The 24,895-nt window shown below is 35.2% G+C and overlaps 1 protein-coding gene across 1 annotated transcript in view; it reads left to right on the forward strand.

Moving 5' to 3' along the window:
* Window positions 1-24,895, forward strand: part of St6galnac3 (ST6 N-acetylgalactosaminide alpha-2,6-sialyltransferase 3) — a 588,338-nt gene that overhangs the window by 237,894 nt on the left and 325,549 nt on the right. The window contains exon 2 of the mRNA XM_048351609.1: window positions 6,634-6,828. Coding sequence (XP_048207566.1) covers window positions 6,634-6,828 — 195 coding nt within the window. The remainder of the gene's footprint in view (window positions 1-6,633; window positions 6,829-24,895) is intronic.

Consider the following 24,895-nt stretch of genomic DNA (forward strand, 5'->3'; position numbering starts at 1 on the left):
TATAGATGTGAGAAGATCATTGTGACCTCTTATATCTTCTGAGAAACTCATAACTACTCAATAATGTTAACTTTAACTTCTCTATTATGTTTTCAGCCATAGGAAATCACTGTTGGGGGGAAAATCACTGAGAAAATTTCAGCCATTTATGTTTTTGCTTTAGGGCTAGCTTTGTGTGTGGAGGAATTTATATGACAACAGTGCCCAGGATGTCTCTATTGTCCTGTTTTTGTTGTTGTTGCATTTGTAAGTTTTACTGAGTGTATACATATCTGATGTTTTGGCATAGGTCCCAAATTCTAACAGCAGACTACAGTACTGAACATGTTTTGTTACTTTTAATTTTTATGGAACTGCCAACACCTTTCACTATTTAAATCATACTAGAGCCCAGCCTCTGGAGTTAGAATATCTGAGTTCACATTTCATCTTAACATTTCCTGAGATTTTTGGTAATCTGGGAACTGTGATTGGCTTCAGGAGGTTTGACTGGTGTTTCAATGAAGCCAGTGGAAAACCCTGTTTGTGTGAGTGTTTGACCTTCTGCAGTAATTCTGTCACAAGACAGGAGGAGTTCCCTGTGTTTGCCTCTCCAAGTGATTCCTGGATCTGTCACAGAAACTACTTACCTCAATACTTTCTGATTTCTTGCCTTCTACCTTTAGAAATGTGCCCTTTTGTTTTTCCCTTAATTCCCTTAAGCTACCACCTTTACCCCCTCAATGTAAGCCTATAAAAGCCGGATTTGGGTGTAGGTTAACCCATTTCTCGCGGTAGTTTCAGATTATTACTTATGTAATATTAAATTGTTTAATAGAATGTATCACTACATAGGTATTTCTTCATTCATTACCTCGAAATTTGCTGGTTGGAACTGGCAGGGGAAATTACTCAACTTCTCTACAATACTTTCTTTGTTGGGAAAAATGACAGTATGTGGGTTTGTTAGGACTGACAAAAATCATTAAATACTATCTTTTGTCAAGGTGATAACAATTATTTATGCATTTGCACTGTAGCTGGACAAAATTCTCTTACTAGTTACACCTAGCAGTGGAAAAAACCCATATCTCTGAAAGCAATCATTGCTGCTTTTCATACTAAAAAGAGAATGTAAGTTTGAGAATACTCATGAAGTAGCTTATTATTGCTCTTTCTCAACTTCTCATTCATCTATGGGCCACCACCTCTAGAATGAACTTTCTCAAGTCAAACCTGATGAATTCCACATTTAGATCCTTCTCTTCCACAGTGTGAGTGCAAATTCTTTGTTGTGATATGCAGTGTTTTCATAATTATGTCCCTCTGTTATACTGTAGCTCTTAGCCTTCCACCCTCTTTAAAGCCTACTCTCAAATGTATTTCTTTACAATTCATCAGCTTCCTAGACTCTCACATGCTATTAAGTCTTTCATGCTGATCTTGGTCGACATTCACTAATCTCATTGATAATCTCAATGATTTCCTCAGCGACTATAGAGCAAAGGGTTGCTTTAGTTAAGCAACTGCATAGATCCCATCCAGGAGGACATCCACCTTTTTATTACCCTCCTTTCCTAACTAACTCCTATAAATAAATAAATGAGATTTTCCCCTAGAGCCCAACACAGTTTAATAAACAGGATTCAGATCACTGCCTCAACAGATAAAAAACAAAGGTTTTATTTATATACTCTGAGCTTTGCTAATTCATCTGCATGTAAATGGCAAGAAGCTTTATTGTATTCAAGGAGGACTAGATTTAGAGTTGGCAGTGACACAAGACAGACATACACTGTTTTTTTTTTTTTTTTAATGCGGGAGAATTCACTTTGAGAAGATCACAAACAATGAGTAGGGACTCATCAATGTGTATAGTAACTGAGTAATTGTATTTTAACTCAGCATTGTATTTTAAATTTATCACCAGATAAATGATGGCATGTAAAGGAACTTTAACACCATGTTGCACTGGTGCCCAGCTACTTCAGGTCATTAAATAATACTATAGAAATTTATTTTCATATATAGTATATTATGTAGAAAACATACCTTTATTCTACTATCACTTCTGAAAAAGAAAATTCAAAAAAATTGAAATGCCAGCTGGATTAATAAAGTCTTTATGGTGAATGACAAATTCTGTTAGAAAAACATGCATAAATTTATGTAGATTGCAAGTACACCAGAACCAAAGCTCTGCAATTGTGTTTTCTCCCCACCTCATGAATCTTCCTTGGGTTTTATTTTGAAATAGGGATGCCTACACTAAAGTCTCATAAGTTATATTCCAACTCTAAAGAGCAAGCAATTGGAATGTCACATTTTTGATGCATACTTTTGCAGCAAAGGGGATTAAAATTTAAATGTCTCAGCTGTTAAAGCCCCCTTCAGACTTGCCCAAAATGAAGAACAAAGAAAGAGAAAGCTTCCCCTACAGCAATTCATCAGACCTATTGGGACACAGTGACATTCTCCAAGAGCTTCTATAGATATGTTGCACCAAATAGTCAAGGGTTTACAGCTGCTTGGATATTTGAGAAACAAATTTGTCTGATTCCTATCATGAAATTTTCATGTCCCAATCAGTGTTCACCAATTGGCCAGTACCCACCAAGGACCTCACAATTTCCATTTCTATCGTAATAATTAGCTTCCATTTCTTGAGTTCTCCTTTTGTGCCTGGATTGTGCTCTGCTTTTTCTTTCCATCAATTTGATTTGCTATGCCTGACTTCTCATCTTTGTAGAATGACTGTTTATTAAGTTTATGTCTGATTTTTTTGCAGAATGAAAATTTTATTGAAGCATTTCTTTAACATTATAAGCTGCTAAATACTTATATTACTTTCTGTAGTTTAATTGTAGTTTTTTGAGGATATTCTGACTCCTACAGTAAAGGCAGCAGTGCACACTTCCACAACTGTTAGATCACCAGTATCTCAGGTCAAATCTTCTAATTTTGAGGCTTTATGAGCTTAAAACTGCTATGAGAACATACCATTCAGAAGGAATTTATTGATGGGAAAAATCAGACAACTGGAAATATTGTGGTGTACAAAGTGTCAATTTTAAGTAAATGGAAAGGATTAATGCATTTTCATTTGATTAGAAAATGATTAATATTTTAGAATTATAAGATGTGGCACTGCATTAATTTGTCCTTTCATTTATGCTAATGTATAGTGGATAGGACTGATAATTACATCTCACTTAATGCATTTGTACTTATTAGTTTTTGTTTTATGGTTTGAAAACATCTGTCTACCAGCTTCTCCTACCATATAGAGTCTATGTTGTCTTCTTACTAAATAAAGGTTTCTGGTCAGATTACAACTATTCCTCTGGCTCTTTTTGTTATGTCTTTGCTATCTTATTCTTCAGGCTCCAATACCATTACCTCAGATGAGCATTTCCAGAAATGTCCCTCCCCTAGCCCCCAGGCCTGCCCTTTCTCTGGATTCCCAAAGCATGCTGTGCATACTTCCCTTTACTTTATCTGACACACAGCATCATTTTTTCTTTTATTTTCTTTAGTTGCCTAGCATTCATACCTTTTTTTCTGTTTCTCTTTCTATTTAGAATGTGATCTCATTGAACAATTGCAACTTAAAGTTGTGAAAACATCTGTAATGAACATGTATAGTAGTATTTTTTTTCTAACACACAGTTATTATATGATGACTTTGAAATGTCTAATCCAAGGTTTGCTTTGCATTGCTGAAGGTCAAGATCAGGCTCTGACAGAAGTGACTTCTAGAAGAAGCACATGTGTGTTCAGTTCTGTTGTCTTTGCCATCTGGAGCACAGCATGTGCTACAAGTTTTACCTCTTCTAGTAACATTTCTGGGTTTTATGTCGGCACTATGAGAATACTTTTATGCAGAAAAATAATACAGCAATACAGAGAAAGGGTTAGGGCCGGGTGGAGACTAAGGGACAGAAGTTAGACTGGAGGTGTGAGTTATGAAAGGAAACCTTATCCCAGTGTGAATTCAATTCCAAGTGGAGTGCAGAGGGGTGGGTGCTTGGATTCCACTCTTCACTTGCTCTTCCACCCTCTCTATGCTCATGACTTGGTTCCCTTTGATAGACATAGGAGTAGACATGGATTACTAGGGAGCAGGCTTTTATGACTGCGATTTCACTTTGTTTTGATGTTTCTCTCAAAATGGTTGGTTTAGTTTCTTCTCATGTATGCATGATGTTTATGTTGCTACTTGTGATCAGAAGGTTCAGAAAAATGCTCTGTGCCTTTGTCTCTCAACCTGCAGCCAACGCAATGCAGTTCAGTGGCTAAGAGAAAGAAGAGAGCCATGCTGTGCTCTGGAATAGACAAAAGCACAGATCCCATCTGGTTCTCCTTCAAAGAAAGCTGTTGCTTTGTATCTAGCTACAGTATGGTGATCAAAAAAAAAAAAGTACAAAAGCTCTTACCTGTTTACTTAATGGGTGACTGGCCTCTTTGCTTTTATTTAGCCATCTGTTCTGGTCTATGTCCTTTTAAACTTGTAAGATCCATCACCTCATTTAAGCTGTTACCTTGACACATTGCAATGTTGTGGACATAATGATTCCGCAGAGGAGCAAATTAAAACGGTTTTTCATGATTAGAAGGTTAAATGAGGTAAGGCTGTGGTAGTTAGTGGTGAGATAAGGGGTTTTGAGGAGGCAAAGCTCAAGGGACTTGCAGGTGATTAGAAAATTAGACTGGCTAGACAGAGGAATGTGAGTTTTACAAATTACAGGAACTGAGCAAGAAGGAAGACTTTCTTTAGGGGTCTGACTTGGTGGGGGGGGGGGGTGCCGAAGGTTGTGCTGCTTGGGCAGAGGTTGTGACCGTGGGTCCAGGGAGGATGTTGGGCCATCTTTGGGTTTCTTTTTCTCCTCAGGAGATTCTGTGAGGAGAAAAATTCAAGCTGATTCTCCCTGAAATTGGCCAGGTCAAAACATCATACTGATGCAATAAATATGCAGTTATTCTCAGAAAGTTATTTGGCTTTCTTTAATTAAAGTCAAAGAGTTATCAGAGCTCAAGTTCAGCTTCATAAAGGAATATTTCACTATGTCTACCGTGTACTTTACAGCAGAGTTCTTTCTAAGGTTTGTTCTCTGCTCTTTCTCCTTGCTTTTATCTTGACCTTCTTTCTGGGACTGTGGCAGTTCCACCAGGATAACCACACAGACTTTGAAATCCAGAACCTACAAGCCTAAGCCTTTACTTTCTTAGGATCATTAATTACCCATCTGGTTGGTATCTCCTGCCATGATCAAGTATTATTGAAATTTTTTAGGCTCCAAATCTCTGAAAGTTGTGTCTGCCTTTTTTGTTCCCATCTCAAGTAAAATTTGATTCCTCATATCTAAACAGCATATCTCATGCCTTTTCTCATTGTTCTGTTTCCTCTCTCTAATATAATTTCCATCCCTCATTTCCTCGGTCCTCCTAACTACTTACTTCCTATCTTTAATATCTCCCTGTTCCAAAGAATGTTAAACACTCCTGTTTGATTACTTCTATTCACTGACATCTTTCCAGAAAGAAAATAATGAGCAGACAAGAAATCTTTGGCTTTACCTCATCTGAAAAGTTATACATACTCCTTTAGCTTGATTTCTGAAATGGTCTATCATAATCATGATCATTTGTGTTTCTAGACTTTTCTCTTTCATGCCATACTGTAAGACAAATTACTGTGCCTATGGATAAGCCCCTGTTTTCTTTCTGTCTGTCTGTAAAGTTCAGCTCACACATCCCTACTAATTGAAACTCATGTGTTTTGTCAAGAGAAACCTCAGTTTCATCTCTGCTCTCTCCCACTCCCATCAGATACAACTGTTCCAGCTTTCATTCCATGGTAGTACATACAGGGGAAGATTCTTATAGTGTTCAGCATGAAATGACTCATTTAGCATTTTGAATTCTACCTTACACATCCAATAGGACAGGCAGAGTTTTCAGCCCATAAAGTGCTAGTGACAAAGGCAGAGTACTGAATGATGGAGACTGTGTCTATAATAATATGACACATTGATCTATTGATCTATGTATGTATGCATGCATCTCTCTCTATCCATTTCAATCAAGTGTTTGCTGAGTGCTTATAGTGTGTAAGGTTCTAAGGATTGTTCTAAGGACAGTGGGATAAAGAAAAACAATGTAATATAGTATATTCGAGTTTTCCATAAATACATAACTGCATAGAAGAAAGATCACATAATTATAAAATGGAAAAAACACAGTAGAATTACCTTTAACTTTAATATGAGAGAAGTGAGACTTCTCATTGAACTAAGGATAAGCAGGTTGAGGATGAAAGGATGGTTAAGAGGAAGGAACTGAACCATTAGAAAAGGCTTTATCTAAGTTTGTTTTACAAAGTATGTAAGAGGATGCAGTGACTATAAGGATAAATGGCATGGCAGAAAGAGAAGATGACCAGAAAACTTTTCTGTTTGCTCTCAGAAGTATATCCTGAAAAAGCAACCTACTTATCATTTTCTGTTGCCAAGTAAAATATATTAAATGGTCGAATCCTTTGATTGTGTGAAAGAAAAAAGAGAGGACTAAAGGAACCCCTCTTGTGATTGCTCTTATTTAAAAAACATTCATTCTTCCTCTTCTTCTTTTTTTCCTCTTTTTCTTGTTTTATAGAGAAAGTCGGTAATTGCGGTGAGCTTTATAGTGGCATTCCTCTTCCTGCTGGTTGTGCGCCTGATAAATGAAGTGAATTTCCCATTGCTCCTAAACTGCTTTGGACAACCGGGTACAAAGTGGATACCATTCTCTTACACATACAGGCGGCCCCTTCGGACTCACTATGGATACATAAATGTGAGGACACAAGAGGTAAGACTTCAGAGGGTTACCTAACATTTTGGTATCTATGGTAACATGCTTTTTTTTGGGGGGGGGGCAAGATGGCTTCTAACTCACTGCCTTTACTTCTTATTTCCTAGAGAGATTCTGTGACATCTCTCTTTCCTTATTTTTAGTTGATACACTCTTAGTTGATACACATCTAATGTCTGTCGCTTCTTCCTACATGAAATCTTTCAGTTCACTGGCTTCATATGGAGTTGACGTTGCAATTACCTGTTTTCCTGGGGGTTTGTGGCATAACATACATGTCTCTCCATTTAGACACCCTGATCAACAGTTAGCAGCTGGAGAACTGGCTGGCTACAGCTCTTTGTAGAACTTCAGAAAAGCATTTGTGCTCTTTAAAACTCTGTAATCCTTGGATCTGGAGCTAGAAAAGGCCATGCTGATTTTAAAATGTGCTGTAGCTGCAGAGATCATGGGATTTAAAGAGTTTTCAAATGTAAAGGGGTTAAAAATCATTTAAATCCTACAATCAGTGTACCTTTAAATCTTTGTAGCTAATTGATAGCACAGAAGAGGATAGCTGTATATTGACAACAAAAAAATGCATTGTATCATTGCTTTTGCCATCACACATTTATGTCCTGAAGCACAGTAACAAATGGTGACCTCACAAAATGTGTGAAGTGCACACAAGTGATTAATAAAAAATGTTTTTATTATTCATTTCTGTGGGTTAAGTGTGAGACTCATTTCCATAGATGCAAATGCCAGGCCTGTGTAAAGATGTTGGTAACCAAGGTACAGGGCAACAGGGTGTCTGTACAAATGGAGAGATTTTGGGGATCAAATTTCATTGAAATGTTATTTTGTAAAGACCCTTGTAGGGAGAGTCAAACACAGAATGCTACTCCTGTTCTGACAGCTATTCTTAGCATTTTGTGAGAGACACTGACAACTTAGCCCATCCCATTTTGTGAGCAGTATCATACCTGTGCCATTGCTTCTAGTTAATTTGACATTTTGAAAATTGTTTCTGTGTCTGAAGAATTTACAGGCTTTTGATTAGCTCATTATAGTTGGGACTAAAAGGCACCATTAGTAACATACAATTCCTAGGAGTCTTGTCTGATATTTGTCCCTTAATTGTTTTAAAATTAATTTTAATTGTATTGTCTGAATCTGTTGAGTGTTCTAATCAATGGATTACCTATATAAGGATATGTCTTTTAGAGAACAGTTTATCTCACTCTTGCCTTTGTTCCTTTTATTTTTGGCTGTCATTTTATTTTCTATAATTCTACATTACAGTTAATCCTTTCACAAGTGCCTGTCACAGTCTGAAAATGAAGCATGTGATTAAAGTCTTTCAATAGTTATTCTCATAAGAGAAATGCCACCAAATATCAAACACTTGTAATTTATTTAAACACTTGTGAAATGCTAAAGGAAAAACTAGCCCAGGGATGTGATTGTTTAGTTGGTCATTTTAGCCAGGCTACTTTGGAATTCTTTTAATAGAGTTTTTAACACAATGACTTTACCAACCAGAACATTATTTTCCTTTTGCACAGGTTATTTATTGAGAGGAAATATGATTGCTGGAAAGAGCTCAAACATAGTATGAGTTCCAATTCTGACACCTAGTTACACTTACAAAAAGCATTCTGTTTGCTTTAGGGTAAATTTCTCAACCTCTGAGTCTCAATTGCATTATGTGCAATTTGCAGATAGCAGTATCAACTTCATAGTTACTTACATGACTTAAAGAGGACCAAGTGCATGAGGTGCTTAGCTCTACACTGGTGGTCACTGATGATCTTTTGCTTCCACATCATGTGTATCACTATGATATGAAGTGTTTGAAATGTATGACTGAGTCCAAAGTACTGAATTCAAAAATGCTAGAATTTACACTTAATTCTTAATAATTTTGGACTTGGAACAATGAACATATGAAGAGCTGCTAAATTCCATTAGTCATTAGTGCTTTGGTAGCTAAAACCACCATGACAAAAATTAAATTAAACAGAGGTATCACTATTCATTAAAAACCAGAAGGGCAAAAATTTGAGAAGTTGGGTAATACCCAGTGCTGGTGAGTTTATAGAGCAACAGCAATTCTTGTAGGGGCAATATAAAGTCGAACAATCTCCTTGACAAAACTCTTCTCGTGTTATTAAGTAAAATCTAAGATCTGTACACCTTACATAGAAGGATTCTAATAGCATCAATAGTACTGATGCTCATAAACCCATACACCAATAGCACCATTGTTCATAACAGTCATATACTCTGATAGTTGTCAGTGGGAGAATGAATTACAATTATGCTACATATACCAAAATTCTATGTAGCACTGACAACGAAGAGAGTGCAGCTATATATCATAATATGGAAAATGAATTAATGCATCCATTGTGATGTTATTTGTAGCACACAGGAAGAGGCAGAACTGAATGAGGTTGCCTAGGGACATATATACAAAGCAAACAGGAAATCAAGGAAGTCATCACCATGGAAAAAGAAGTAGCATCTTCCTCCTGGGAGAAGTGTGGGCTTTGTTTCAGGATGCATTTCTGGGATATTAGCAATGTGCAGTCTCTTGATCTGTTGGAAGTTCATGAGTATTTATATTTCAAATATTTATTAGATATTCATTTAGGTTTTTCTGTACTTTTTGTGTGTCTATTTCATACTGAAAGATTTAAAATATGTTCTAAGCCAGGTAGAATAGCGACCACTCAGACCAGAAATCATATAGTTGACTTCTTCTAATTTAATTTCAAGAAATAACTAAAAGGAAACTACTAGACATTAAGGTATTCAAAGCAAACCAATAATATTGAAATAGGAAGTTTCATTTTATGTAAAGATCGACATATCTAGGTAATTTATTCCTCTAGTTCTGGTCTGCACTATCAACCAGAGGTCCCATATACTATGAATGTAAATGATGAATAGAAAATTTTGTATGGAATTTGAAAAACAGCTGATGAATACCCAGGAGGGTGATAGGTTGTCTCTTTAGTTCAAACTATTCTAGGTTAAGGTAGGAGAAAAGCAAATTTTTCTGACTGTATATCACCCATTTTATTGATTTCCTCTTTTTCTTTCACAGAGTCTCCCCTCCCCTACCACTTACTCCATGTTTGTGCTCCGTTGTCATGTCATTCTCAGTTACTTATTGTTTTTTTTTTCTTCCAAATAATGGCTTCATATGCAATTCATACTGGAGATAACTGCAAATAAATAAAATCAGGATGAGAAAGTCTTTAAGAGCTAAAATAAAATTAATATAACAGGTATATTGAATAGTGAGCCTCAAATCATAATTCTTTAGGTTTGTAGTCCATTATAAATGTTCATCGTCCACATCCAACATAAAAGCCAGGCTAACAAGAAAAAACATATGATGAAGTTATTTGATCATGATTTTACATTGTACAGGACTGAAGACCAACATACCAAGATGAACCATTCATTTTTACACTTAGAGTCAATGAAACTAGGAGAGCCTGGATCCTGTGGATTTCTTCTTGGCTTTTCAATTGTAGCTTGCTTTCTACCCTAATAAAGGCAGGATACTTTCTGAAATAGGAGGTCTTTTAATTTATAATAAAACAAGGTTAATCAGAGAATTTCTTTATGCCCTCCTCTTACACAGGAAGGTGGAAGAAAGAGTAAGACATGTAATAGTGGAAAAAAGTTAGAAGCTTCGGAGAGAAAAACAAGTTTCTGGTTTCTACAAACCATCTTGGAGAAGAATTCCAGGTTCTGTATCTTATCTCAGGGGTAAGCAAGAGATGAGAAGCAGGAGAGCAGGAGGGTTGGGGCTGAGAGAAACTTTGCTCATGAGGCTGCTCTTGAGGCCATCACTTAAGGTATTGTTTTTTCTGAACCTTACCACTTCAGTGGTAGCTGAACACCCTTATTCCCCTGTGCATTCCATTCATCCAGAGAAGTGTTAATGGTCATTACTAAAATGAGCCAGATGACCACCACATTCATATACTTAACGGAAGATGTTGATCCTTAGGTTATCTCATAAATTTCTTTTCCCTAAAATATATATTTACTGTCTTTCTATAAACTTCCTGTTTAGTTCTATATATAGAATGCCTGGAATTATTTCCAGGAATAGGATAACTGCAAACATGGTTCTTATTAAAAATGTTTCATTTACACAAACAACTATCACTCACATGTATTTCTAAGAGAAGAGCAAAACAAGCAAACAAACAAGCAAAATAACCCTAAATTAATCATATATACACTTGGCAATGTCTTTAAATCCTTTTTTTCTCCATAACACAGATCATAACTATTCATTTAAATTATTACTTATAGCAGATAGGGAAGGGATAAATAATTTAATTATCACAGAGCTGGTTTCAAGCCATCATTGTTTCTTCCTGTTGAGATCATGGTAAATTTTAGTAACATAAATTAGCTTCAGGCTAGGTTTTTTCTTTTGTTTTTGTACTTTCCTATTCTGGACTAAGTGATATTTTGTTCTTGTGTGACCTGCTGAGAAGACACATCTCAGAGTAAATAGCCTGCAACCTATTTACATTTTCTATTGTGAAAGAGAATCAAGCTCCGGTGATCCAAAGAATATGACAACCAGATTTTTCTGACGATTAGTAGGAGTGACAGATTCTCCCTAAGATCTGCTAAGAAAACTATAACATACCAGAGAGGAGGAGCTGAAAGGGGTTCTGATATTTGAGAAGGGCACCATCTCACGTGGGTACCAGAGAGGTGTGAAGTGAGAAACATGGGCTGTTCAGAACATAGGATAGCAGTCATGCACAGGACTGTGTGCTTTTAATGGCTTAAGAATTTAATGAAGCTAAAGCATGCCTAATTTTTAAATGGGGACATTAAAAAGTCTAAAGTAGACTAAGTAAGGATAGCATCGATTGCTGTGACAGACAGGGCACAGTAGCCTAATTAAATATGCACATAATATATTGATGTTGCAATAGAATTTCCCAAATTGTGGTTATAGTAACAATTAAGGAATGGAGCTGACATTCTTGGTAATGAAAGCACACACTGTACAGATTCAAATGAATGTACACATGTAACTAAGGCTGACTTGAATGATTTTTCTATATTGGGAATATAGGCTTTAGATGTCACATAAGCACACTGAGAACAAGTATATGCAAATGTATGTTCTCCAAATTTCAAACTGATCAATTTAATTGTTAATTAAAATCTGAATATTCCCATTTGTGTAATCATAAAGCAAAAGAAATTTCAACTATGTGATTGCTTTAGAAAAAGAAACAACTAAATTAACATATAATAAAGATTACTTATTCAACATGTGCATATTGGATTCCTCCTTTTAAAGATAATTTATTGTTTTTCTAAGTACACAAACATGTATTCCTTGAGTGGAAAAGAGACAATTATGTTTCTCATTCTGATTGTAAAGTAACAACTCTCAATTTATGGCCAAATATCAGGACAATGAAGTATTGAACGAGCAGGTCAGATAGCACTTTGGAATGGAGTGAGCACAGAATCTCTTGTGGGAAAGAGGAGATCTGTGCTTAGGGGATAGATTGTATGTGACAGAAAGAAAATTTAGAGTTGGGAAAAGACCAAAAGTTAATCAAAAACATTGTTTATTTTCCTTCCATTTCTTACATTTCATATTCTTGGGTACATTACATTTCACTCTACCTTTTTTTTTTTTTTTTTGCCAGTCCTGGGCCTTGGACTCAGGGCCTGTGCACCATCCCTGGCTTCTTCCCTTTCAAGGCTAGCACTCTGCCAGCTGAGCCACAGCGCCCCTTCTGGCCGTTTTCCATATATGTGGTGCTGGGGAATCGAACCCAGAGCTTCATGTGTAGGAAGCAAGCACTCTTGCCACTAGGCCATAGTCCCAGCCCTCACTCTACTTTTATGACTCATTGTTTGACTGGCTACCAAGACTTGGATTGTTCTGTTCCCTGACACTGCATGGGGTTGGTCACTTCTAATATCCCTCTACTCTTTGATACTGATGTGACCTGTGACCAGTTGAGGCACTATCTCAAAACTGAACTTCCTTCCAGACACACGGATATATTTAGGCCCATTTGATCAAAATTAAATTTTCTCTGGGATATCCAAGACTCAGAAAATGAATTCATTAAATGATTATGACCTACAATATGAATGGCACCCAACGAAAGGAAAAGACCACACTCACACCTGAAAGACAGCAATATACATATATACATACAATATACACACACATCCTGAGCCCAGACATTTTTGAGATAAAAACCCCCTCAATTGTGGTTTATTTGTATAAGCATAATTCCTTCCCCCTGACTTTCTGTATTGAACTGTGCTTTTGACACTTACAGTCTAAAGGGTCCTAGTTAATATATCTTATCTATTTTACAACAACCACTACTACTAAAATTCATTAAACATAATGCCACAAGGAAAATGAAGTAATTTTTTCCAAACTCATCCTCTCAAATCTGCTGGGAGGCTAGCTGAGAACTGACACTTATGAGCTGGCTTATGCATGACCGGGAATCACTGCTATATACCTTTCTGCTTAGGAATATGTTGCTTAGTAAACTAGCCTAAGAATAAGAATAAGAAGAAAAAAGGTCACAATTTCCCAAGATCACAAAGCTAGAAAATAGCTAGACAAGCCTGACTGCTTCCTGAATTTCTAATCATACTCAGATTATAAATCACATAGTTTTAATGTAATTATCAGGTAAAATTTTTTTTATTGCTATGAGCCATTGGTAATCAAAAGAGATTTATTTCCACTTTACATATCACATCTGCTATTGATGAAGGATCCATTATTATCATAGAGTTTTTTTTTAAGGTAGTAATTGTTTCCCTATGAAGATATAAGGGAATTTTACTCATTACAGAATCTTACATAGAAAAATGCTCATTTGCCAACTGCCATGTTAACACCTTTGAAAGGGGCCTATTAGAGATCTAGATATCAAATTACTTCAGTGTGAAAACAAACAAACAGTTCTTTTCTCATATATACTTTGACTAGAGGGTCTTGGTGTTAAAAGCTTTTTTTCTCTTCTCAAGTTGATAAGCTGGCAGAATAATTAGTAAAGAATATTTGTTCAATGACAGTATTAACCATGAATATCAATTACAAAATATTTAATAAGTGCTAACTCTGTTTCAGTTAGACTGCTAAAGACATTATAGACGCATTAAAAGTGGCATTTACCAAGGATATTGCTGAGATGGACTCCTGACCAGTATCCAGATTAGTATCACCAAGAAGGTATTGACATTTAGCATATAATTATGGAGGCTGAGTCACTTACTTAACAAGTCATTCCACTGTACTTAATAATAATGAACTTTCATTTGTTTTCTTGATAATGGCCATTCTAACTGGTGTTAGGTGGAAGCTTAATGTTGTTTTAGAAAACAATCACTCACAGATGCTGTTAAGGATGTAGCTAAAGGGAAGGAACCATAATACACTATTGTTGGGAATGTAAACTTGTCCTGCCATTCTGAAAAGCAGTGTTTATAATTATAAGATATCACAAGAAATGTACACACTGCCCTATTATGTAACTGTACCCCTTTTGCACAACGCCTTGTCAACAAAATTTAATTAATAAATAAATTTTAAAAATAATTATACATAGAACTACATTATGATTCAGCCATTCCATTCCTGGGCATTTACCCAAAAGATTACAAAGCGGGATATAGTAAAGCCACGAGCACATCTGGATTTACTGCATCATTATTCACTATAGCCAGGTTTGGAATCAGAGCGGCTGCTTATAAATAGATGAATGGATCAAGAAAATGTGGAATATATACACAATGGAATTTTGCTCATTCTTAGAAAGAATATTTTTGTACCATTTGTAAAGAAATGGACCCATTCATCTACTGAGGGGTATTTGGGTTGATTCCATACGTTAACTGTGGTTAACTGCTACGAGCATAGTTGTGCTGGTAGCTTTAGTAAGACCTTGTTTGTGATCATTTGAGAACTTGTTTGGAGGTTCTAGCAGGGGAGCTCAGCTACTCATATACCCTTGACCAAAGATGGGTCCTCCTCTATCTGGGATGGTCGACCGAGCGCCCAGCTTCGGGAGGAATGCACATGGAGTGGTGAAGGAGGAAGGGAACACCCGCCTAGCCAGTCAGATCAGCTGAATCAACCCTAGTGATCAATGGGGTGACAGATGTTGCAGTCAGATCGCCCTCACATCTGTGATCATTTGAGTAAATGCCCAGGAGTGGGATTGCTGGATCATAGGGAAGTTCTATGTTTAGTCTTTTGAGGAACCTCCATACTGCTTTTCAGAGTGGTTGAACCAGTTTACATTCCCACCAACAGTGTAGTAGCATTCCCTTTGGACATATTCCCACCAGCATCTGTTGTTATTAGGTTTCTTGATAATGACCATTCTAACTGGGATGAGGTGGAATCTCAATGTAGTTTTGATTTACATTTCTTTTATGATCAGAGATGTTGAACATTTGTTCATATGTCTATTGGCAATTCTTATTTCCTCTCTAGAGAAGTTTCTTTTTAAATCTTCTTTGAGGATTTGTTTTTTTGGATTATCACTGTTTTGATTTTGGTGCCCTGTGTCTTGTATATGTGTTCATCTCATTTGAGGAAGGGAATAGTAATAGCAAAATCATGAGATAAAGGACAAAGTATAAATCAATGCACAAGCAATACTCAGAAGACACTATGTTAGAAATGACCCTTACAACTTGGGGAGATGGGATTCATAGGGGAGGGAAAGGGGGAGAAAATGAGGGAAAGGATAACACTGACAAGAAATGTACTCATTACTTATGTAACTGTAACGGCCCTGTACATCACCTTTACAATAAAATAAAATATTTTTTTAAAAAGGGAAAGACTGTTGAGAATAAAGCCAAGGAATTTTAGAACAACAACAACAAAAATATCAGGCATCATAAAATAACACTCAAAATATCCCCAAAGAACATTAAAAATGGGTAGATTCTCCTCCCACCTTTCTTTCTCCCCAATCCCTCTCCCCCAAGTTGTACAGTTAGTTTACAATGTATTGTCTTGTAAGTATTACTGTTGCATTGAGAGGTAACAAGTTTGATAAGAAATGTACTCATTACTTCACATATGTAACCACAACCCCCCTGTATGTCACGTTGACAATAAAATTAAATTTTAAAAAAGGGGCAGATTTTGTCAAAAGATCAAATCTGCACATATGTAGGATAGGCAAGGGAAAAGAATTCAAAACTAAAGGCCTTAAAATCTATTTAACAAAGCAATAACAGAAAGTGGCACCAATCTCAAAAGAGAGAATCTCACCTACCTGACAGGCATACAAGACTCCTAGTAGATAGGATCAGAGAAGAAATACCTCTAGACACATTTTAGTGAAAACTTGGACTTAAATAACAAGGACTTATTTTTAAATGCAGCAAAATCAGAGGGGACGTTATAACAATAGAAAGAAGCTTAAAATTACTGCAGATCTCTCCACACAGTTTCCAAATGCAAGGAGAACATGGAGTGGTATATTGTAATTCAAACTTTGAATCCAAACTGGTGTGCTTAATGAAGCAAATATTCACAATTAAGGGAGAAACTAAAACCTTTCACAACAAACAAAAACTAAAGGGAAACACAACCAGCACCACAAAGGATGCTAAAGGGAAGCATCCAATCTGAAGAAAACAATCAAAGTCATAGAAACATATCATTGAACAAAAATCATGAGAAGACTAGTTTATTAACCACAAGAAGAGGAAAGAGTCATAATACAGGAAAACAAAACAATGGCAGGAAATATGACAGATTTCTCCATTGTAATATTAAATATTAACAGGCTTAGATCCCCAACCAAATATTGTAAAGCAGAAAACTGGATCAAAAAACAAAATGCAGCTACTTTTTATTTCCATATACAAGGAGTTCAAGAATTCAACCACACCCAAAGCTAATAATAACTCAATTGAAGAAAAAGCTAAGGAGAGACTTCTCAGAAGATATGGTAAGAATGGCAAAGAAATACATTCCTAGCCATAATGGAAATGCAAAGCAAAACAACTCTAAGATTCCAGCTCACCTCACTTAGATAGACCAACATAATGAATTCAAACAGCAACAAATGTTGGTGGGAAAAAAGGAACCCTGTTGTACTGCTGGTGAGAATGTAAACTAGTACAACCACTCTGGAAAGTAATCTGGAGGTTCCTCAAAAACATAGGTCTTCCTTATAACCCAGCTATATTACTCCTGGGCATCTACCCAGACCATCCTGAGCCAGGATACTATAAAGACACTTGCACATTCATGTTCCCTGGCACACTATTCTCCATAGTCAAATTATGGTAACAGCCCAGATGCCCTACAGTAGATGAGTGGATCAAAATATTGTAACTATATACAATAAAATTTTACAGAAACAGAAAGATTAATATTATGTCATTTGCAAGGAAATGGATGGATCTAGAACAAACCATGTTAAGTGAAGTAAGCTATGCTCAGAGAGACAAATGGCACATATTCTCTTTCATGTGTAGAAGCTACATCTAAAATATACTAGGACATGATCAATTATACAGGACTCTAAGCATTCATTTACACACAGTGAGATCAAAGGAGGATACTCTTAGGGGAGGAATACAAAGGTGCAATGCCTGTGTGCTTCTGATCATATAAAATAATATTTATCAAAATGAACTTCAGGAAATAAAAACAAAAGGTTTTCTCTACATTGTTGTTTTCTTTTCTTTTCTCTGCTGTCTTGTTTGTTTATCTACCTTTAGGAAGGTAAGAAGGGACACAAAACTGAAGGGACAATGGCAGCAGAAGAACTCACTAGACACTATGTTGAAAATGAACTATTCAACTTAGGGGTTGGGATGGGAGAGGAAAATTGGGAGAGAGTGAGAAAAGGGCTACATCGTCCAATTACAAAGGTACTTTTTACTTGAGTTTTGTAACTGTAACGCCTCTGTACATCATCTGTATAATAATAATGAAATGGAAACACCTTAAAGCATCATGCTAAATGAAATAAGTCAGGCCCAGAGAAACAAAGGATACATCTTTTCCTTGGTACCTGGAAGATACATTTAGCTTATATATTTTAAATAATATGTTGGGTAATATGCAAGTATATAGAAAGGTTTTAACTGAAATTATGTAGCTTCAAGGGAGAGCTCAAATACTGTAATTCCTTAGAAAGGCAAAGCCAAAGTTCATCAAGATAAAACACCAAGAAGTGGGTACTTGGAAGGGATGGTGTGGGGTCAAGGGGAAATGGGTAGACAAATAAAGAGGAGAAGAGGGGTAGAAGATAGTCAAGAATCCAATGTATATCCTACAAAATTAAGAAAAGTTAAGGAAGGAGTTGGTAGAGTAGAGATGGTGAGAATTTTGAAAGGGGTAACATTAATCAAGATATATTGTACTCACAGACTTCTTTATTAACTGACAATTCCTTTGTACATCTAAAGATAAAAAATAAATTAACTGGAAAATATAAGTATGCAAAAATGATAATGAACTTTCAAATAATTCCAATTAGACAGTTATATTCAGTGTCGGTGTCTTAAAGATAATTTATCATTAAGTATGACATCAAGTTGTGATTTCTCATTTTTAAGAGTTAAGCCATATAAAATATTACTCATAAAAGAAAAAAATCACTAGTGACTATTAGAAAACTACTATATAGTCATTATATCAAATATTGTCTAGTGAAGCATGGAACATATATCTGATTAGGGAGCCCTTTGACTAATAGACATTCTCCAGGTGCTCTAATTTGGCCGAATGTCCCCCAAAGGTTCATATATTTAAAGATTTGGTCTTCAGTGCGGTGCTATGGAAGGGTCTTGTTGACGATCTTTAGGGGTGTGGCCTAGTGAGAAGTAATTAGGTAATTGGGGCATGCCTTTGATGGAGATTGTGAGACCTAAATCCTTTCCTCTTTCTCTTTTTGTTTTTGTCCATGAGTGAGTAGTTTACTCTTTCATGCACTCCCACCATAGTGTGCAGTCTCACCACAGTATTAAAATAATTGGTGTGCCCAACGTGGATCATGTGGATCATGTCACTAAGTGATCAAGTCACCATCTCACACAGCAATCATTCCATTGCTGTGGGCAATAATGAACTCTCTCCAAAATCCAATTAAATAATTGTATTCAGTATGGAAAAAATTGTCAGTATGTAGATGACATCCAATTGTGACTTCTTATTTCACAGAGTAAGGCATAGAAAGGATTGCTTAGAAAAGAACATCTAAACCATGGGCCAGAGCAAATATTTTCTCATTATAGATTAATTATATTAGACATCTCATTGTAGTAATGCAAAGCTGACTAATACACCAAGTATTTACTGAATCGTTTATTGACCTAAAATGAAATTGAAATTGAGTTCTAGGTCTGACAATAGCATGGTTTAAGATATCCTGACAGCCCTCCTGCTGGAACACCTGGTCATACTGGATAAAATAGGGCACATTAGTTAATACCCAGCTGATTTCCATGGAAAGGAGGAAAAGCCTTTTGTACTTGAAGCATAAAAGGAATAGAAAGATGGCAAAGCATAAACACAAAAGCTGTGGCTTCCTGGGGCTTTCTCAGGATTAGTAACTGAGTAGAACAGCATAGGACAGGACTGAGAAGTGAGCCCAAGAAAGACAAAAAGTGAAATCTCCTCACACACAAAAAAACTTATTCATGTATTTGGTCTTTGGGTGAGGAAATTCAAAATATTTGACCTAATCCCTAGTGGAATTAGAATTTAAATTTCACTTTTCACATTCTATGATTCCAGCAAACAGAATCAACCAAACACTACTTCCCAGCTAGTGATAAACTAAGACTTCAGTGTTGGAAGACTTCTTTAGAGAGTCTGCACAATCCAGACAGCGAACTGACTAGATAAAATTTACCATTTATTATAAAGTGCACAAGGAGACAGTCTACCAGGATTATTTACTACAGAAAATTGTAATGTCTCCCTATTCCTTGTTGTAATGCTTCATTACATACTATATGTTCCTTCTATTGCTTTAATTCTGAAAAATCCTGAATTCTAAAACATACACCTCTCCAAGTGATAGAATAAAGGAATATGAGCTTGTATCATATACTCTAAAATGATTAAGAATGAAGAAAGAGTCTCACTAAAAATCTGATTGCTTTGCCAAATAAATTAAATATAATACCTAGAAACCAATGCATAAATAAATGGATATTAAATAAAGAGAATAAATCTGTGGTTAAGTTAGACAGTCAATGTGCCCTAACACATATGCCATTTTCTCTGTTAGTCTTTTCTGAGTAAATAGCATATTAATATATGTAAATTTCCAAGGCCAATGACTAATTATATGTAAATATGACTAATATATGCAAATTTCCAAGGCCAGTGACTAATTTTGCCAGTGACTAATTTGGAAATTAGTCACTGGCAATGCTAGTGACTATGATTGTCACATGGATGTAAATGAAGAGCCAGAGATTATCTTGGTTAGTTTTAAATGGTCTCAGAGTGTTTTTTAATTCCTGTGTTTGTTAATTCATGAAATCATTAATTCTGTGGCGTCACACTGACTGAAGCTATGGCATCATTAGGTACTGGAATTGTAAAGAATAAGACACTTTTGTCTAAAAACACATAGCAACTTTTGTAATGTTAACTGAGTGCAAGAGTAATATAGAAAGAGGACTACTTCAGCTTTTTAAGTGTACAGGTGGAAAGATTTAGAGACAGCACCTGAGAATACTAACTGGTGGGGTATGGGTCATGAATTTTAGCTTTCTTTTTATTTAACATGATTTCCACTTTTCCAGTAAACACATATTGCATTTATCACTAGAAAAGTACTTTTTAAAGAAATACGTATTTGTGAAACATTCTGTTGCTATTTCTGCCATAAAAAAATAGAACATGAAGTGTCAAGACAAATATATTGTTTGGAATGCTTTTCAAGTTATTTTTTCACTCCTTAAGTGTGAGTTGCTCATTGTGACTTTCTTCCAAAGAATACAGTATTGGAAGATGTAAAAGTTGAAAGCTATCTCACTTAGGATTAATGTCAAAGGTGACAAATTATATTGCTATAATATACTCTTTCCGTGATATGATGACAATAGCACTTTATCTCTGTGGCCTTCTTCCTCAAAACCCAGAGGCCTTGACTATTCATGAGGAAAATACCACCCCCAAAAGAAATATGCAAATAAGGGACATTGTACAAAGCTCTAGACCACTAATTTGCAAAACCTGTAATGTCATTGAAGACAAGAAACCATCGTTGATGATATTATGAACTGTAATGTATCCTAGATGGGGACATGAAATAGATGAAAGATGAAGTAATACTTCATTAATACTTTAACAAATGTAACACCCGTGCAAGATGTTGATAGAGGGGAATTAGGTGTGGGATATAGAAAAATGTCTCTATGTTTGCAATTTTCCTGTAAATCTAAAATGATCTAAAAGAAAATTTATTTTTTACAATGATTTTGTGTTTTTACCTTTAAATCTGGAAGGATAGAATTTTCATTGACTGAGATGGCAAATGGTGACAGTGAAATTTATTAGTCTAGCTTCCTAAGAAATGATAAGACAAAACTTTATTAATACTTATCATTGTTTTAATTTACAATATTATCATAAGTACTTATTTGGGAAAATAGTATTGGAGGCAGAATTCCTGCCCTGATAATGATATGCAAATTCTTTAGTGATTTCCTTGAGAATCCATGTGGAAGTTGGAGGTTTTTAATCTTTATTGTTTGTCCTTATACCCTGCAATAGTTCCTTCTTTTATGATTTAACTCATGTTTTGTAATGTGAATTATCTGTGAAATTACTTGGATGGAAATACACTAACTAAATAATTTTGGTGGCTCAGTATCTTGCCAATAACTATTTCTTTAACTAATATTTGTTGGCTTCAGGAACCTTGCCTATCTTTCAGGTATCTATTCTTAAAGCTCACAAACTTTCAACATGTTTTCAGAGGTTAATAATAATAACAATAATAAAACATAATAAGATAGCCAATAAGGATGGGAGAGTTACAAACCAACACATGAGGTGCTTCCTGTTTGTCAAATACTGTTACAAGAGCTTTATACTAATTAATTTAATATAGCATAACAAACTTGGGAAGTAGGCATTATTATTATCTCATTTTGTAATCAAGGAAATAGAGGCCCAAGGGTAATATCTTCTGAACCTTGGCTGCAGAATCTCTACTTTCCCACATTGTCTGTTATAGTAGAAGCTACCACTTGTATAAAAGAATCCCTTAAAAAAAAAAAAAAAGAATCCGTTCTCTGATAGGAAAGACATGTAAAATATGGAGGCAAAGAGAGGAACCGGTGTATATTTTATTTAGGTTAATTACCCTTTCCCTACAAAATATCTCTCCCATGTTAGTTATTGCGTTGTATTAATTATACATGGGGGGTGTATTTCACTGACAACATGTCTTATATATGCTGGGAATGAGCAAACAGCTGACACCTTTTCATACTCTCTTAGCATGGCTCAAATAGTTAACCTTTTGCTTCCTAGTTTTATATATTTTATTAAATTTTTTTCTTTATTAAAAAGGTGATGCATAGGGGCTAACAATTATATATAAGTAAAGTAATAATTATATCCATTTTAGACAATGTTATCCCATTCTTCATTTTCTCCCACTTACCCTCCCTACTCCCTTCCTCCCCCCCCCCCCAAGTTGTAAGGTTGATACCTAACCTGTTGTTAAGTGAATATCACTGTTGTATTAATTTGTCCTTTGACCTGCTGTTTCTGTGATTCCTTTTCCCTTCCCCTGGTTGAATAATCTTTTATACAAGATGCAAGGTACAGAAAATTCATAGAGCTGAAAAGAAAAAAACGTAAGAATAAAAGTAAAAAATCAAATTCTATGCTTCCATCAGAAAGAATGACATTGGAAAGACCTGGGGAAAAAGATATTAAGTAAGTAAGCCAAACCCAAAGAAAAGTAGGTTGCATGGTTTCCCTCATATGTAAGAACTAGAATATGCCTATGATATTCTCAACAGAGAATCTCAACAACCCAATTGCTTAATACATAGGACTGTGTATACTAGAGTGTGCCAATCTGAACTCCAAGATATGGAAACAAGAAGTTCTTATTATGTACTGCTCCCTAGTTTTAGTTTTATATTTTATATTATTTTATTATTACATAATGTGTATTATGTAGTTTTATATTATTTTATATTTTTTTTCTGGGTTTTGTTCCTTTTTCAAAAACCTGGAGACAGTATTTCCATATAAGTAGTGTGTCATAAACATAACCATTGAGCTTACGGAATGCATATTCTAACCATGGCAAAAGCAAAGCACAATGATTAAGCCCAACTTTGGAAGCATACTGCTAGTCCTATATCTGTCAACTGTGGAGAAAGTGAAAATTTCAGACCTATTTCATTTACCATCCTAGTTAATGCTTATTGGAGATGTACCTTAGCATTATGAAAATAAACATTATTGTAACAATTTCTCTGTCTGCTAAAAGTATCTATAGAAGCAGTTTGTGGAAATGTAGCATGTGTATTCACTCAAGCAGAATTCTTGTGGCATTTATTAGGACTTCAATAAAGGTTGAACAGGTATTCAAAGGTATTTTTCTATTTTTCCTATTGTGAGTACAAGTTCTATAAATGATATTTATTATACTTTATTTTGATACACAGAAATGTTATTAATTTTGTTTTTCTCACATTTGATCAGTATGCTATGCTCTTCTGAATTTCTAAGTTATAGACATTTCTTTTGTATTGTTTAAGCTTGTAATCTCAAATTTAAGTCTTTTCTCATATTTTTCAATATTAATTATATTGACTATATCTTACCAAGCAACAGTAAACAACAGCACAGAATGACCTTAGATATGTGTGTCTATATGTTATATTATATTATATTATACATAATTTTATATAATACATAAATTATAAAATATAATTTATATTATATAGTAACTGTATATTATATAAAATAATATATTATATTAAATAATATATCATATATATTATAAAACAGTGAGAATGCTTTAAAATTATTTTTCTAAAATTATACTTATATGTATTGAATATTATCACCTGACTTTTAAACATCTATTGGAATAACAGTCCATTTTTTTCTCACAAAAACTATTAAGATGTAAATTAACTTAGCAATTGATCATTTTACTTTTTGTAGTGTATGTGTGGCCAGGATACTCCAGGGAAATAGAGTAAAGTTTGTGTGTGATGTACATACATATATCATATACATATGTGTGTATATATATATATATCATATGCATGTGTGTGTATTCATGAATACTTAGAGGACATAGAGGCAGATTTTAAGAAACTTACATATCACAATGTGGAGAATGGGCTGAGTACAGTTAGTTCTTGCCTGTAATCCTACCTACTCAGTAGGATGAGATCTGAGAATCACAGTTTAAAGCCTTTCTGGACACACTCATATCTCGAATTAACTACCAAAAAGCTACATGTTTAGCTGTGGCTCAAATGTTAGAGTACCTTGACCAATAAATTTCCAGACCGATGCATAAGCTTAGCAACAGTGCACAGTCCTGGAGTTTGAAATTTAGGACTAGTGCACACACACAAAAAATGTGGAGAACAGTTGAGGTCATGTGTGGTAGGGGTAGTCATCAGTCTGAAGATTCAGAAAATCTGTACTTTTGAATTCTTCCTTTCTAGGAGAGATTGGTCTTTGCTCTTTTCGGTCTTTTAATTGAATGAGGATAACCTGCATTATGCAGGGTGGTCGTGTTCACACAAATTCTACCAATTTAAATGTTAATTTCATCTAGAAAACATCTTTGGAGAACATCCAGTACAATATTAGGCTAAGGTGCCATGGCCCAATCTAATTCATATAAAATTAACTATCACAGTATATAATTATTGAATCACTGAATTTGCAAAATTTCTCACACATACTCTTGGGGCTATATAGAATTATTTCATGTTGTAGATAAGGAAATTGAAGATAGGACTGATTATTACATAATTCACAGCTACTCAA

The sequence above is a fragment of the Perognathus longimembris genome, chromosome 7 (genome assembly GCF_023159225.1).
Source record: "Perognathus longimembris pacificus isolate PPM17 chromosome 7, ASM2315922v1, whole genome shotgun sequence".
Taxonomy (NCBI): domain Eukaryota; kingdom Metazoa; phylum Chordata; class Mammalia; order Rodentia; family Heteromyidae; genus Perognathus; species Perognathus longimembris.